This window comes from Notothenia rossii (assembly GCF_949606895.1).
Source record: "Notothenia rossii genome assembly, chromosome: 9".
Taxonomy (NCBI): Eukaryota; Metazoa; Chordata; class Actinopteri; order Perciformes; family Nototheniidae; genus Notothenia; species Notothenia rossii.
In genome coordinates, this window is record NC_136907.1 from 20,046,011 (window position 1) to 20,063,591 (window position 17,581).

The window sequence follows — 17,581 nt, forward strand, 5'->3', positions numbered from 1 at the left end:
CCCAGGGACACAACGACATGCTGACTGCAGTGGGGTTTGAACCTGTGACCCCCTGATCCCAACACCAACGCACATACTGTACTCAACTGCGCCACAGTAAAATTTGAACAATTGTCAGAGGTTTTATACCTTTCGACTACTTTTTACACCACATAATAATCTATAAAGTTTTGTATTTAGACTTTTACAGAAGAGGATAAGGGTCACATGTGACATTTATTTTTAGTTCTGAGATTTTCAGAAGAAAATAATCTGTTCTTAATAAACTGGTCTAAACATTAAAAACAGGGGTAACAGGATCACTTAATAATCAGTCCATTAACGGAGTAAATAACCAGAAGTCTAATCCTTATTTAATAAAAAAGAATCCATGGTAAATAGTTAAAAAAGAGCAGCAGTTAAATGCATTAAAGGTGACACTCTTTTTTATTGCTGATAATGTGTGTGCACTTTTGACCGTAACATTATAAATAAAATGTTAATTCAGGGCATACAAGTCTTTCAATCCGTTATTTGAAGTTGACTTAGGTAACAGTTTATCCTGCTAAACTTTGGCACAGTTGGTGCAACACACCCTTGTGACAGAGTCTTACAAAACAGTCTGAATGTCCCCGCATTGCTTCAAAGTCTCACAGGAAATGCAAGTAAAATGTAACGATGGCACACTGAAGGTTCAGACAAACACTATCTGTGTGAAAATCAGATTTTTTCAGAGACAAAATAAGAAAAAAAGTAAATTTATGTTGCAAAATTATCACGTAGCATCTCCTGTATTATCTCTACAATTAACAAACTTGCGTTCAGTGCGTTACATTGAGTTTACTTCCAACAACTTACAATTTTAACTCTTAAGTGCTGTTACAGTATTCAATGCCGATACTCAGAGCATTTAGTCAAAGACACAAAGAAACGAGTACTTATATATCCATCAACTCTGCAGGAAATATTTAGTGTGATAAAAATGGTCCGCAGTGAAGCAAACTGCTCTGATCTAAACAATTTAACAGGAGAGGGGAGACATTTTTGAGAAGCTTATTTGCAGATTTGAATACCACAGATTGAAATTGATTCCTAAAAAGAAACCATGGGAATATTATGTAAACCATCAGGACTGCATGTTTAAATCGTAGCAAGAGCAGGTGACGTTAAGGTAGTACGTTTGAATCCCCAAAAATGTGTTAACAGATCTCAGAATTTGACAACACAAAATATTCAAATAGTGGCGTTCTCTGATCCATTTAGAGGTGTGCATTCGTCAAAGAAATGCAGTCAGGACTTTTCTTTTCCTGTTATTTGTGTTTGATAATACTTATATGCAAGTGTCATTAACATTTATAAGAGAACTAAAAATTGACGATCCAACTTTGTTATTTTTAGCTCTAAAAAAAGTGTATTGCTTGTCCTTAGGTTCTTGGCAGAAAGAAGGTCATGCTGTAACGTAAATACATTTCTATACGGTGGCCATTTTAGGACATTTACGACTCTTCAGACCGAGCTCTTAACATGTTGAGAGACGTTATCTAACAACTGCATGCTAACAAGCTGAGAAACAGAATTAATTGCAATTTTGTTTTGCCTTAATTATTCTGATGTAGACTCAATTAATTATTTCTGTAAAATTGAATACTTTCTCACTTAAGAGTAAAACATTTTTTCAACTGGACAGAAAATAGGTTGGCAACTGCCATGCCATCAATCAATCAATCAGATGTGATTCATAAATCTGAAGTCAGGTTAACACATTATAATATTTGCATTAGCTTACTGTTAACTAAAATGCTAACATTAGCAAAAAAGCTAGCATGTGCTTTTGCGTCCGGAAAGCACGGTAAATATCCAATCAATGTCTGTCAATCAATTTGGTGCAACATGCTAATTTGTAACATTTAATATTAGGTGGATTACAATTTAGTACCTTTACGTGCTAACAACAGCATGCCAATATGTTGAATGTTGTGCTGCATTTTCCTGGCATAAACTTGAGTGTTTGACCTGCAGGTGGCACTGGAGAAAACTTCAGAAGATCATAAATAGTAGGATTCATCTTGTGGAGAACATTTACAAGTTTAATGGCAGTCCATCTAATCGTTGTTGAGATATTTTGACTAAAGTGGTGAAACAAAGAATACAATCAATTATTTAGTTTCATATTCAAAGTTGAAATCCAGTATCATGTTTTTATGTATCTGATTGACACTCCGGGGGTTTAGACATGATGCTGTAGTCAATAATCATACTGTCAAGACAGCCACTCGTACAAAATAACTCAAAGGGAAATATTTCAATTCATAAAGAGGTAGTCTGAATCACCTTTAAAATAACAAACGTAACATTTAGTGGCACAAAAACAATCAGTCCTCCAAATGCTCAGTTTGTATTCAGTTACCGGCATAAATATGTAACATCAGGAAGTCGTAATGTCACGTCCAACCTGATGGGTTTTAAGTTAAGGCTCTGGTTTCCAGTTTTTTCAGTCAGGTCATCCTCATTTTCTTCTTTGGCGCGGCTTCTTCCCTCGATACTGTTTTTTGAAGTCGATAAGGCAGTCGGTGGCCTCTGAGATGGGAGTGAAGGATCTGATGGGAGAGTTACTGATCCTGAGCACTGAAACACTGTCACCCTCCTCCTCTTCATCATCATCATCCCGCAGGTCTATGACTTCTCTAAAAGAGAACAAACATACAACAAAAAATCTCAAAACGTGGTTTGGTGAAATAAGTATCTTTGGCTTGTTGTTTTCATCTTAGTCATCAAATATCACAGAGGTGCATTCCATTTTGTTTTATTCGGCTCTAATGAACTTGTTTTTATTTGAAAAGGGCCTTAACTTTTTAGCATACAGAGTCACATCTCTATATGTGAATCTGTGCAAAGGGATTAGTAATCCAAGCCCTCTTCATTCACAATACATAAAAATGATAAGAAAAAGATGAATGTAACTTGATTCATAAACTGTTTTGAACAGGATGTCTTTACCTCTGTGGGAGTTTGGATCCAGACGGCACGGCCTCTGTGAAGAAACGACAAGAAGCCAGTGTAATAAGAAACAAATCAAAGGTTTTACTGCTAATTTTTTCCTTTTTTAGTTCTCGCTGTACGTAGGTAATGATCGGATAGTTAAAAAAAAAAAAATGGGATCAAAGTTTGATGTGTTAACCAGAATATTAAAGTTCTGAATCATCAACGAGGGCTACGCCATCAAATTTATTATAAACTGATCAGACAACTTTATTTTGTATTACTGCATTTTGCCTTGATAACGCCTGGTAGACCACAAGTTGACGTCTTCACATCGTTTTTTTTTATTAAGATATTACATTTTCAACTGGATAAATTCGAGAGAAGTAGCAAAATCCTCACATTTTACGGGTTAAAAACTCTAAGAGATGAATAATTGACTATCAAGAAGTGTGCAGATACATTTTCTGTAAATAAACTAGACACTGAAAGGCCCAATTTGTTTAGCATGCTTACACGCTAAACTAAGATTCTAAACAATACCCTGTATATGTACTCAACATCAGCAGGTTGGTTTGCTGACGTAGGCATTTAGCTAAAAACACTGTGGCGAAGTACTTTGAACAAGTGTCAGCATGACTGCAGCCTTTGTGTTGTAACACTTAGAAATCATTTCAGACTCACCTGAATATCTGCTCTCTGTTTTCTCCAGAGCCGACAGCAGATTTCCCTTCTGAAGGTCAGAAATATGACAACAAATATATATTATCAAAAAACTGGTCAGATCCAATACATGAAAAGTTTTAGTTGCATGTTATTGCATCTCAAACCATTGAAATGTAAACATATTGTCAGTAGATCACTCTGGTATGTCTGGGTGTGTGTGTGTGTGTGTGTGTGTGTGTGTGTGTGTGTGTGTGTGTGTGTGTGTGTGTGTGTGTGTGTGTGTGTGTGCTTACGGCTGCATTGGATTGACAATTTGAGGATTGCCTCTGGATGCAGAGCTCTGTGTGTCGGCTGTAGTCTCTCAGGGGAACAGCTTTCTGACAGATGTAACATTTTTCTTGGATCCTGTGGAAAATAAAACCCAGTCAGAAAACAACAACGTGTCTGAAAACACTGAGGTGTCCCTGTAAATACACACAGGTCGTACCTACTTACTTGCCACTGTTGGAGGGTTCGCCGGTCTCTGCAGAACTCGCCTCGGCTAACCTTGGTCTCTTCCTACGAGGCTTCAATGACACTATAGAGAGGAAAGGAAGGGGTTGTTTAAAGCAGGGGTTCCCAACTCCCGGTCTTACTGCCGGGCCGCAAAATAGCTGTGAGTTTATTGTAATATTTGCAGAACTATAAATATTGAAAAATATTTTATCAAAAAGATATTTTTTTATTTTTTTAATGTATCTGCCGGTCCTTGGCACAATAAAGGTTGGGAACCCCTGGTTTAAAGCATTAATAATCACATCCTTTTAAGCATTAATCATCTAAAACTGCAGATTACATTGACTATACATGTTACTGCACATCATAGACATACCAGAAAAATATTTAAACAGATGGGCTTGAAATAGAAGAGCAAGTCGATGTGATATTGTTGTAAATGTATGTCATGAATATCTAGCAATACTTAAAATGTGATAAAAAATAAATAACAAATCACAAAAACGTTCCTACTCAGCAGAAATTATTATAAATTATTATATTTACTAAAATATTAATGAAATATATTTTTGTGGGTGCTTCATCCCCTTGTCAGCCAGTTGTGAAGCCCTTTGAACTGCATTTACCTGTATGAAAGCTGATATGAGGGCTTCAGAATATAATAAAAAAATGTTTGAAAGAGACCTTGTGTGTTAAACAGAATATAGTTTCTGTCACCTTGGAAACAGTCTTTTTCCGGCTTCCTCGCGCCCTCCTCTCCGTCGCAGTACGCAGCGTGTCTCTCGATCTGCGTCAGCGGGAAGGAGCTCTGACAGATGGGACATTCCACTCTGTCTTCAGGTTCTAGTTCAGGAGACGACGACCTTTGAAGCACTCGATATTTTATCTCCTTCACATCTGGATCCAGCTCCTCTGTCCTCTTTTCATGCTGTCCTCCAACATCGCTGCTAACAGGGACGTTTGTCTTTTTGTCCACTGGGGCTGAAAAAAGTCACATAAACTCATTTTAAGGATTATCTTCTTAAAAACATGTACCTTAAAAATCAGGAATCCTTTACTTGAAAAGGTTACAATGTTACATAGGGGTGTAACGGTTCACAGAATTACTGTCTGGGGGTCACAGTTCGGTACAACAAGAAAAAGCAAAAAAAAGTCCCAAATGCATAATTCCAGGTTTGTTGTTATTTATTTTGAACAGTAGTACAAGTTTCAGTATACAAATAAGGAACTCTAACTTTTGAATAATGAACTGTATTACACAGTGAAAAACAAACCACAAACAGTACCCCACACACTCAGATGCCCAGATTATCTATAGTTGCTGATGTCAAACAAAAAGGTTTCATCAAGCTGTAAAACTAAAAAGAACGTCTTGAAAATATTACACAATAAATAATAAGAAAGTGTTTCAAGAGCGCATAGTAGTTGAAAAACATATGCCAATAGCTTCCGTTATTTATTTTGGTCTCTTGGCTTTCATGTCTATTGGCTTCTTAAAAGCAGCGGGGATAAACTGTTGAACTGCTGTTGTCTTTTGGCGGGCTCCGGTGATTGGCAAATCTGGGTGATGCCTTCTGATATGATTTAGCATGTTTGGCGTGTGTTACCATTAGCATGCTGCATATGGAGCTATTTCAGGGTCATAAGTTTTGATCATTCAAAAATATATAATTTATTTGAAAGTTCAAGTTTTTATCCTGAACTTTGAAAAATACAATGATGTATTCAAAATAAAAATAAGTATTTGAAATCATTTTTTTCAGGTTGAATATTATTTTGATTCAGTTCAGCAATTTTTTTGAATAGAATATTTATTTTTCAGATTTCACTTTTATACATATTTTGATATTTGAATCCTTATTTTTTTCAGTTGCAGATTATTCGTTTTCAGATTCAAAACAATTATTTTTTTCAGGTTTCGCATTGCTTTTCACCTTCAGATCGTTTTTCGCTTTCAGATCGATTTTTTTCGCTTCCAGACTTTTGGCCCTGATGTTGCGTGGGGGGGCGGGGCTTACCAAAGAGTAGTTTGGCATCCTGAGTGGCAGGCCTCCCTCTGTCATGTTGCCTTCATGGATGTTAGGTAGCGCGAGAAATATAACTCAATACTTTCTTTACACAATACTCCCGTGATTGGTGGTAAACTGACACCAGCGTCAAAGTTCCGTTAAGCGAGCTGTTGAGCATCGTAGTTGGCAACAATCAAGGTATAAGCGCAATAAACTGTGCTAGAATGTGAAATTACGTATCCGCAACGAGCCAACAGGTTGTTCTGGTGGACCTGACGCCATCCCCCGCTGTCTCACGGAGAGACACCGCAGGTCCTTCCTTCCTGCAGCGGTCAGAGCCCCTAGACCCCGCACAAAACAACACAGACTATAACACCTCTTGTTGATAAATAACAACTATGTGCAATATTTGCAATATGTGCAATATATATATGCCGTTAAAAACTGTGCAATATATACCTGGCTGCTAAATCCGCAGAACTGTTACATGGTGTGTATTATGTAAAATGTGTCACTTTAAAAAAATATATAATTTCTTTTTTTAATCTTTAATACTTTTTGTATGAATGCTTTAGGTAACATTAAGCTGTCTTTGGCTCCTCTCTGCTGTCACAATGTAAATGTATCCCCTGTGGGACTGATTAAAAAGGTATTCTGATTCGGATCGCAAAAACCAGGGTTGCGTTCGAATAGTCCATTTAGCTTAGGAACCTTCCTAACTAAGTGAAATGACTCGGAAGTCCCTCAGTGGCAGCCATGATAAGTGCCGTTCAAATTCTCTAGAATGATAGGAAAGGAGATTTCAAACTTCCTTTATAACCTCCTTTAGCTTGGGAACCACTGGACCTCCCTAACCGAAAGGAGAGGAGAAAATGCTGCCCCACAATGCCTTGCAGCCGCAGCATTTGACGTCACACAACAGTCGGCCGTTCACTGACACAAACGATTATGACGGAGAAATTATATCATGAAAGTTACGGTGCTTATTAAGCATTTTAAAACGTATGTGGTAAGTTGCCAAAGTGCTTTGTTTTGAACGTTCATCAGTATTATAATCAAAAAGAGAAATAAGAACCTTAGTTTTTACTGAAATTATCAAATAAAGTCAACATTTCACTGAGCTGTGTGGGGTTTGTTCAACTTTTAAAAGATGTTTGAATGGTGATATACACAGTGATAGGTGTTAAAAACGTTTATAATAAATACATTTGTATTGATTTTAAGATATTTTCATAGTTTATTCAATCATACGTATTGGGATCATTTGTATTAATGTGGACCGGAGGTAGAGGGTGACGAGCATAAGTTTCACTTTCATTTTTTATTTCAATTCCAATTTTGGTCATGAAGAATATGTTTCTCTGTTGTTCATAAAGCATAAAGCAACAGCATCAGGGCACGGTGCAGAGTCTCTAGATGAGTCCGTCGTTCTTATTAAACATCCATGTTGTCGTCCGTTGTATAGAAAACTGTAGTTTCCCCACAGCAGCAGACGGCACGCACACAATGACGTCCGCTGGCGCATCATAAACACGTCGGATAGTGAAAGTGCATTCGGATTCTCTAAAGTACCGCAGTCTCTTCTCCTAAGTCCTTTTGAATTCTTCTATCCACTATCCCTTAACCCCGTGACGTTTCACTCAGAGGTCAAGGAATAGGAGATAGGGTTAGAACTTAGGAGCTGATTTTTAAACTATCCGAACGCAACCCAAGCCAATACTATGCTGCGTTCATGGAGCTACGTGGAAGTGGGGAAGGACAATGCTTGATTGCGGATACGTAATTTCACATTCTAGCACAGTTTATTGCTCTTATACCTTGATTGTTGCAAACTACGATGCTCAACAGTTCGATTAACGGAACTTTGACACTGGTATCAGTTTACCACCAATCACGGGAGTATTGTGTGTATAGAAAGTATTGACTTATATTTCTCGCGCTACCTAACATCCATGAAGGCAACATGACAGAGGGAGGCCTGCCACTCAGGATGCCAAACTACTCTTTGGTAAGCCCCGTCCCCCCACGCAACATCAGGGCCAAAAGTCTGAAAGCGAAAAAAAACGATCTGAAGGTGAAAACCAATGTGAAACCTGAAAAAACAAGATTTGAAACTGAAAAAATTATTGTTTTGAATCTGAAAACGAAAAATCTGCAACTGAAAAAAATAAAAATAAGGATTCAAATATTAAAATATGTATAAAAGTGAAATCTGAAAATAAATATTTTATTCAAAAACATTGCTGAACTGAATAAAAATAATATTCAACCTGAAAAATGATTTCAAATACTTATTTTTATTTTTGAATACATCATTATATTTTTCAAAGTTCAGGATAAAAACTTGAACTTTCAAATAAATTGTATTTTTTTTTTTGAATGATCAAAACTTATGACCCTGAAATAGCTCCATACCCGCACCGCTGTCTAACAACGCCGACACACCGTCCTCTTCCGATCCACCACTCGCACTCCATCGTTATTGTAGTCCACAGGGAACCCGAAATGTTCCTACACAGCTGATTTAAAATAAGCAGGTGGGTCTTCTAGCTTCTGTGTGTTATTATCTGAAATCGCCATTCTAACTTTTCTTCTTCTTGTATTTTGTTGTGTTTTCTTCTTGTTCTTCATTTGTTGTTTAAGGGCGGCTGGCAAACAGCTTTTAGGCGCAATACCGCCCCCTGGATTATATAGTGTAGTCGATACTGCCCTAAGTGACAGACTTTTTTCCCACTCATAAAAAAAGGCGTATTCGTTGTGTGACTGCATGAACTGAGCCGTGACGGTTCAGGACGAATACCATTACCGTTTGTTACGGCCGCCGCCTCCCCGGCCCTGTTAATTCTGTTTTCAATGTGTTATGTAAATGAGCTGTGCGGTTGCCCTGCTGTCATTGGCTAACCATCTCCTGGCCCGCCCCCGAAGACTGTGATTGGAGCTGACGGGACCGACGCGCTCCAATCCCAGCGCACACCTTGCGGAGACGACTACAAACCCGGTCGACAATGATCAGTCGGGAGGCTCTGCTGTGTGAACAGATGCCTCTCGCTAGTTGCTATAAATCTGTTAACAGTGGTTAACTTGCGTGGTCCGTGTTTGTCATACTCAGTATTGTTGTGATTAGATGTGCCTAGATTAGTTTAGTATTGTTTGACTGTTGTCCTCTACCTTAGCTGTGTTTTCTTACAGCCTCCTTTTGATAGTGAGGGTTGTTTTGTTGCTATTTAGTTCGTTAATACCTATTTATTTGTATGTAAGTAGGCTCCGTTATTAGAGTCCTTCCTTTGTTGGTTGCCCGTTGAAACCCACGCCCTTTTGGCCCTTTTGTTTGTTCAGGCTGCGTGCCTTCCATTTTCTTCTACCTTCAAACTGGTGTATGTTGCTTTCCTCTTCCCCTTTGGGACGTAACACCGTTACACCCCTAGTGTTACAGCAAAGGGCGGTGCAGATAAAAAGGCAAATAAGAAGAGTAGACTAAATAAAGAAGGATGCACATGCTTAGTCACAGGGGCGGATCTAGAAAAATATTCATGCGGGAGCAAGAGGGCGGCAGGAGATTTTGAGGGGTGGCATCCCCTGGCAGAAGTATAGGCTGATTTAATCGCAGTCAATGTTAACTTGGAAAGCCACAATATTAATATTTTAACTCAATAACATTAGGTGACATTATTGTGGCACATCAGTAAAGCCTTAAATATAAATATATACGGTGGCAGACTTAATTAAATGAATTTTAACTGAATGAGTTTGTTTCACTCTTAGACCAGCAGGGGTACCAAATCTACGCTGACTGCTGCAATAAGTACATTAATTAACTGTCTCATCGAATCGATGTTTGTCTGAATGAATATGATACTATTAACAATCATATTATTCCTATCAGCTGTCAATCACTGTTATGATTAATTTATTATTGAATATATATATATAAAAACATTTTGGAGGAGTTAATGATGAATGTTCCTCAAGATGCTTGCTCACCCTCCTTCAAAATTTGAAAGACAAGTAATTACTATCATATATCAAAATTCAAAAGATTCAAAAGAACAGTTCAGCGCCCCACGACTTTATTGCAACCAGTTACAACCTTGACTTTACATCAGTTAGGGTTAAAAAAAGGTGTATTCACCTAAAACATACACATCGCTGCAGTAAGTTATTATCCAGTGGAAAGTCCTTAACTACTGGCCTAATTAAATCAAAGTGGTTACTTTGTGTTGGCTGGGCAGTGAAGTTTTACACACCGTCTTATTTCGACTTTCTCAGGGCTTAAAACAGTTTTTTGGGGGCAGACCCCCACAAAGAAAAAAATATATACACACATACAAGGTCATCATCTAACAGTTATTTATGATCATCCATGAGCAGGGCATCAAGTTGGCATGCCTATAACAGCTGAATGCGGCGATTACCATGTTGTTCAGCAAAACGCCTCAAACATATTAAGATCCAAAGCTTTAGTGCGTTTTGATTCAATGCTGAGTACAGCCAAACTTGACAGTCTCTTCTCTGTCATTGTAGACCGCAAATACCTCATTCCTTGTTCGAATGCTTCTCGTTTTGCGCCATCCTGTTCAAATGAAATCGTCGCCTATCATATTTCCACGCTCGCGCCAGGGCCGGGGGAGGGGTTACAAGGCTCGCGTCTTGGGCTGCATTCACTTGCACTCGGACGTTAGAGATTTTCTCTCATAAATGTCCGATGAGCCACAACTTTTCTTTCAAAACAAAGCAGCCAACTGGGGTGGAAAGGCTATTTTTTAGGGTGGCAGTTGCCACCCCGGTAGATCCGCCCCTGAATACATCTGCTTCTTATGAACAGTCTGTGAGCCGTACCTTCCAACTCCATCTCCTCCTGCCGCTCAGCCTCGGCTGGAGAATCCACCTGGAGAATCACCTCGACCTCCGGCCGCTCTGGACTCATTTTACACTCAGACTAAAATCCAAATAGGAAAACATGTTGTCATTATATGAAGAGGAAGAAGTGGTAAAATAGCTGTCTTCATGTTAAATGTATTCTGTACGGTTCTCTTCTGTGATGTGCAGATACATGTTTCTAATAAAGAAGTTAATCTTTACATTGTATTTTGAAAAAACCTGCCAGGTAAACTATGTTGTCGTATCAGGGTGAAGCAGGAATAACATATCAGGTTGTTGATTTGTGAATGAACTCAATCTGAACATCCTCCTTAACGCTATTGTTGTCAATTGTCTCTTTCACAATGTTTAAAAACCAAAGAGTTAATGAAACAAAGTTGAGAAACCTCTTAAGACTTTCGTATTGCCGTGCAGATTTAGGTATTTAATCTCACCGCTGCCCCAGCGCTAGTTCCCATCATCAGATCTTGTGTGCTGTCGTCATCGTTGCCACTCAGCTGGGTTTCTGTTGTTACAAACAAGAGATTCAAAGGACTGTTAGCAGGTTCATAATAAAAGGCCTTTTGTGCATGCGAAAAATAATCACAGGAGAAGCCAAACAAACAGCAGACTCGCCTTGTGAGAATTTAACACAGTCTTTTGTTCGCTTGAAAATAAAAAACACTCTTCTCATTAACGATCAAATACAACATAAATACATTTCATGAAAATAGCAACTTCAAGCTCCTTAATGATAGTCAAAAGAAAAGAGCTTCCGTACCTGGACAAACCTCACAGTCCTCATCAATGTCTACATGTCCTCCTTCTGCTGCCTTCTCCTCCTGCTTCTCTTCTTCTTTACTTTCTCCTTCCTCCTCCTGCTGCTGCTGCTTCACTTCATCATCCTCCTCTGCCTCGGCTGGACAGAAATCGTCTTCTTCAAACACTTTTATACCTTTTAGTCTGAGGCCACTCCTGGAAATGCAACCAAATAAATAAACGTTGTTTGGTTTGATAATGACTTCACCCGTTCCACTTCATCATTTTGTGTGTTCTCTCTCTGGACAAAATGGCAGCCATATGTCGATACAATGCAACATTAAATATGCAACTAGGTTGATCAGTGATTAACCATTGTATGGATTTTTTAAACTAATATGCTGAACATCTAGCTTTTCAAATGTAAGAATGTAATGCTTTCATTGTCGCATGTAAAAAATGTTGGTGTCACAAAAACAAAACGCTCCTTCAAACCCAGCAATCATCTTGATAGTTACGTTTTTACTTTGGTCTGATGAACTGAGTTGACAATTATTAACTAGTGACATCTAGAGGCAAAAATACTTACTGTATCTGTACATAGTTCACAGATTCTGAAGTGCATTAAAACTGGAAAATAATTTGAAGAAGAGCCCATAAAAGGCCAGCATGCATAACTTTACTAACTTTTCGTGTGGTTTGGATGGTCAGTATTATAAATAATTCAGCTTCACGCAGAAGTTAAAGAAATAAGTTATGATGGACATTGAATGTCTATCTTTTTTACAAAGACTTGAAATAATGATGTATAAGCAGTGTTTGTTATTTTAAATATCTGAGATGAACACTTTCAATGTATTCTTTGAGTACAAAAATACAAACATTTGACCTACCTCCCAGTGTCCCTTTACATTTGGTAGTTGTATCCTGTAGATTGTGATGGCTAACAGGATTATATCAGAAAAATATCCTCATATTAGAAGAGCTGCCTTACCTTCGTTGAACCGGCTGTGGAGGTGATTCAGGAGCTGACTCTGGTGAAGAGGATTTCTATGGAATAAAATGAAAAATGTTTGTTAACCGACTCACAACGAACCGTTTTAAACATCTGATATATTTCATGACCCATGGAGTTCTTATTTTAATTTGATTATATTGACTTTTACACATTTATTTTGTACATTTTATTGATTGGCAAGTTGTATCCATTGTCGTTTGTTTTTTCTAAATTTGAAGCACTTTATGTTGCATATTTGTGTGAAAGCTGCTATATAACTAAATAAAGCTGAGCTTACTGTTTATGAAGCATAATATATAGCATAAAATGTAGCAGGGTCAGACCTTTGTTTGGCTCAAGATCCTACCCAGAAAACTAAATAATAAAGCCCATAAATTCACCCGTTACAGACTCATGTTAAGATGGTTATGTTACCTCCGGCTGCGGCAGGACGGCCCCCCCCCACTCGGCCTTCCTCAGCAGGAACCTCTGCGCCTGCTTCAGACTCTTCTCATAAACCTCCATCTGAGCCATGATCACCTGCAGGATGGATGAAAGTGAGAAATCGATATCGAATGCTAATGCTTTTTTATTGTTTCTGTAATTCAGTAAAACATTTTTATTAAAAAGGCCAAATGAGCCAGGTTTCCATACAACTTTAGAAGATTGTAAATAAATTGAAAGAAAAATAAAGCATGAATTGCATGAGCAGTGCCAATTTTAACAACATTTTGAGAAAACCTGCAAATAAAATGAGGATTAGCACTACTGTTAAATGCATAGTTGGTTCTTGTGGCTTAATGGTTGGTGTAGCAAAATAAGTTACAGAACCAGCAATAGAGGTAATATTCCAACCTATAAACGTTTTGTGATGAGGAAAGTGTGTTGCATAAAACTTGGCCACGTCATTAGCAACCTGAGTAGAAGCTTTGAATGAAAACAAATGACACTTGTAGAGCCCAAGTTACGAAATCAGAGAAAAGCAATAATTCCTTACATTTAAGATGCAACCAGGAACTATTACGATATTACGAAAACTGTCCTGAAATAACACTTTGTAACTGTTCTTTCTTTTTTTTTTTTAAACAAATCTTCACCTGTGTGTATTTGTCTGGGTCCAGGCCTCGTGGACAGAAGGGAACCCCCCAGTAGTAGCTCACTGTCGGCCCCTCTGCAGGCTCACTGCTGATTGGCTGTAAACGTCGCTCTGTGGCTACAAGCTGCTGACGGTCGCTTGATGTGGGAGAGGTAGAAGGTCTGAGTGCCAAAACAAACAGAGTTATAATGAGCATAACAGTTATAATGAGGCTTGCAAATAAAAGTGTCTATGACCCCAGCCTTGTCCTGAACAACGAACATGAATTGTTGCCATAAAATTGGAGATTTACGATTTAATGAAGTTAGACTAAAGCACTCCTGTCAATCTTTAAATTAAATATAAAGTTTAATCCCAGATCAAATGTAGGTTCAAGGGTCTTCAACATGTTGTATTTAGTGATTAGTTGATTGGTTAAATGTCTGTTTTCCCTTGTTTACTCTTTTAACTAGTTGTCATTGTTTATGTTGCAAATGCAGCTGCTGTGTTGGCAGAAAAATGTTAGACTTGATCAGACAATAAGGCATTATGGTACTGTAAAGAGACCTCCCTCAACTCTTTAAATAGACAAGTGATGCTTTTTACTCACTGAATGTGTCTGACTGCTTAAGTTACATTAAAAGCTAAGAGTGTGTTCTCATGAGGTTGTTTGTTCCTCTACCTGCTGTTCGTCCCTGGAGAAGCTGCGGTCACATGGTTCGGGGGGGCGGTCTCACTTTCTGCCTGATGAAGAGGTCTCTCCTCTGGGAAGACCGGGCTGTGAGACCCCGTCGGCTGGAGGGGAGGGATGGATGTGAGAAATGGTGACTTTTCATTCACGTTTGAATACATATCTGTTGCTCTAGTACAGGGGTCAGCAACCTTTACTATTAAAAGAGAGCTTTCGCCAACAAATACAGTTTAATCTGGAGCATTCGTATTTGATAACACAGCTTTTACAGTTTTATATATAGTCTATATATTTTGGACAACATTTTAATTCTGGTTTGCAACATGGAGGAAGGCTCTGTACCGTGACGTCGTCGTCGTCCTCTCCAGACCAGAGTAACACCATATCGCTGGTCAGCTCCGACTCTGCAGAGTTTCCCTCTTTACATATTTCATGCTGTGCGTTATCTGAACCCACAAAACAGAGAGTCACTGAAGAAAAGGCTCTGACTTTTCCTGACCGGATATTAAAAAGCATTTAGGAAAATAAACCTCCAAATGATGTTTCACTGTACCTGACAGAAATGCCTTATTCAACCTGAGATTTGGATTTTGGTCTGGCCTGCTGTCCTATATTCAAAAGCAAGAAAAAAAAGTTTTCAGAACAGATGTTTAAATATTACAACTTTAAAACAACAAGGGCAAATTACACTTTCATCTAAACCCGAAGCTACCCGTACAATTGAATTCAGTATTTAAATATAAACAACATAAAATAAACCGAACAAAAATAGGCTCTATAACAGCATTGGACCACTTGCTGCTGACATGAAGCTGATAGTGAGTAATCCTTTTATTAGTTATTTATCACTGTATAATAAAAGTATTTTTTAGAGCTTTACCAATAAAGGCTAAACATCAAGCAACCAATGAAAGAAGTCGATTTTGTTAAGATAAAAAGAATGCCGTGATAACATCTATCTAAATACATTTTGTACGCTCCGGAGTTATTGGAAATATTCAGAAAAAATCAACCACTGAAATCTAATCCTATAAATAATATGAATCTAATGATAATAGTATATCTTTATCTGCAACTGTGCACTAACGCAGCTTTGAAACACGATGAAAAAACATGCAAAAGAAATGTCCCAGTGTGGTATTAGATTTGTTTTTAGAATTAAAATGTATGAGTAGCCGTTGTTGATTGTTTCAATTATTATCATCATTTGTTTAAACCACAAATAGTTACTTCCAGCAATTGTCACCAGGGGCCTCATTGATAAACCATTGCGTAGGATTCAAGTGGGAAGGTTGCTTACGTAGGACAAAGCAAATAAATACGCACAGACATTTTCCGATTCATAAAACACTGCGTACCGGCGTAGGGCTTGCGTACGGCACCTCCTACGCCGTTCTTCCTTTATAAATCACAATCAACTCGAAATGCAGCGCAGCTTTTGCGGGCTTCACGTAACGCCCATATTTGCCCCTAAATAGTCAAATAAACGCCCATTCATTCATTTTGACTGACTGCATGAAGAAGATCGCAGGAAATGACGACAGAACAGCTAAAAAAAGACATCTCACACCGTATCAGATTTTGGGGAGGTCGAGATCAATCATATTGTTTGGTGGATGCAGTTTGAAGAGTAGCAGCATGGAGGTCGGATCGTCACCAAAATAAATAAATAAGTGGTCCGAAAAAGGTTTATGACAAAAAAAATACACATAGCCTTCCTCAGGCAGTGTGTTTGTACCGGGGACAGGAGACACCCCCTTGATGAGAAACTGTAAGAAATTATCGGGGAATCCCTCCGGAGTGGAGTCATGACGACTGGATCTGAATTATTTGTTTGTATTTGGTGGTTTGTGTTCCAGCTGTTGATCAGCAACTATATATCCACCAGCTAAAGGAAATACAACTAATGTGTTGACCACATATGGTGTTCTTAGTTTCCATACCTCCTGTGTTTTATGAGCGACTTATCAAGTCTTAGAAAACGGCATAAAACATGATTAAACATGATAGTATATAAAACCATGCTCGTATCTCCAACCTATAGAAATGCAAAACGCCGTCAGTTTAAAGTAATTCTGTCCTCCTGCTTACCACATCATTTATGAGAAAACATTTCATAACAAGAGAACATAATTGAGAAGTGATTACATTACATTACATTGCATTGCATTTAGCTGACGCTTTTATCCAAAGCGACTTACAATAAGTACATTCGACCAGGAAGATATAACCCTGAAGAAAAAAGAATCATATAAAGTTCATCAGGTTCTATTTCGTATATGGCTTCGCCCTCTAAGGCTATCGCTATTGGGTAATCCCCCTGCGCCCCCGCGCAGCACTGAAACACTTGTAGTCCACGCCCACCCGCAAGGTGGGCCCCACCCTCGGGCTTCCTTCCGGTATAGATAGGAAGGAGGCCCGACAATCTGCTCCCTCTTTTCTTCAGCAAACCATGGCAGTTACTGAAGCACAGAACCATTAAACATCATGAGCAACAACTGCGTCCGAAATTGTTCCTCATGTGGCTCAGGATATTTCATGAGCTATGACCAGCTCGCAATGTGCAAATCCTGCCTGGGGCCAGAGCACGCGGACGCAGCTCTCAGCCAGCAGGTCGCTTGCTCACATTGTGCCCGTCTCCCATCAGGACGCGAAGAGCGGACGCTCTAGCTGCTGCGGCCGACGAGGACGATTGGCTCGTCCAGGAGCGCGTGGACGGCAGCATGTCCCTGGAGCCGAGTGCCGGGCAGGAGTCGGACGACTCCTACCCCGTCTCCCTCCATGGTTCACCGTGCGGTTTCCCCCTCCCTCCTCTCCCCCGGACGGGGGAGACAGAGTCGGAGCAGGGGGCTGGTTTGGCGGCCGAGCATGCGGTCCCCTTCTCCGTCGCCACAGGCCAGCCCCTATGTTGAGGTCCCCCAGAGAGTATGTCGCCCCGCCAGGCCGACCGGGTGCACCGGTGTGCCTTTCAGGCGGCGGCGAATATCATCGCGCTGCTCTCCAACTCGGTGATGACACTGGTAGAGCGGTCCACCACCGAGGCAGAGGAAATCAGCAAGGCGGCCAGCACGGCG

At 39.3% G+C, this 17,581-nt stretch overlaps 1 protein-coding gene across 8 annotated transcripts in view; it reads right to left on the reverse strand.

Moving 5' to 3' along the window:
- Nucleotides 1-407: 407 nt before the first annotated feature.
- uimc1 (ubiquitin interaction motif containing 1) overlaps nucleotides 408-17,581 on the reverse strand; it is a 37,343-nt gene continuing 20,169 nt past the window's right edge. For 6 of the 8 annotated variants that reach the window (XM_079648205.1, XM_079648204.1, XM_079648206.1 and 3 more), the window contains 15 exons: nucleotides 15,061-15,115; nucleotides 14,850-14,953; nucleotides 14,499-14,611; nucleotides 13,839-13,998; nucleotides 13,177-13,281; nucleotides 12,739-12,794; nucleotides 11,767-11,960; nucleotides 11,441-11,511; nucleotides 10,965-11,064; nucleotides 4,837-5,100; nucleotides 4,120-4,201; nucleotides 3,918-4,029; nucleotides 3,643-3,691; nucleotides 2,977-3,010; nucleotides 408-2,663 (listed from right to left, as the gene is read on the reverse strand). In XM_079648205.1, the coding sequence (XP_079504331.1) occupies nucleotides 2,486-2,663; nucleotides 2,977-3,010; nucleotides 3,643-3,691; nucleotides 3,918-4,029; nucleotides 4,120-4,201; nucleotides 4,837-5,100; nucleotides 10,965-11,064; nucleotides 11,441-11,511; nucleotides 11,767-11,960; nucleotides 12,739-12,794; nucleotides 13,177-13,281; nucleotides 13,839-13,998; nucleotides 14,499-14,611; nucleotides 14,850-14,953; nucleotides 15,061-15,115 (1,677 nt within the window). In that variant the 3' untranslated portion in view covers nucleotides 408-2,485. Of the gene's footprint in view, nucleotides 2,664-2,976; nucleotides 3,011-3,642; nucleotides 3,692-3,917; nucleotides 4,030-4,111; nucleotides 4,202-4,836; nucleotides 5,101-10,964; nucleotides 11,065-11,440; nucleotides 11,512-11,766; nucleotides 11,961-12,738; nucleotides 12,795-13,176; nucleotides 13,282-13,838; nucleotides 13,999-14,498; nucleotides 14,612-14,849; nucleotides 14,954-15,060; nucleotides 15,116-17,581 lie in introns of those variants that run through there. The other 2 variants (XM_079648207.1, XM_079648210.1) reach the window with 2 other exon arrangements.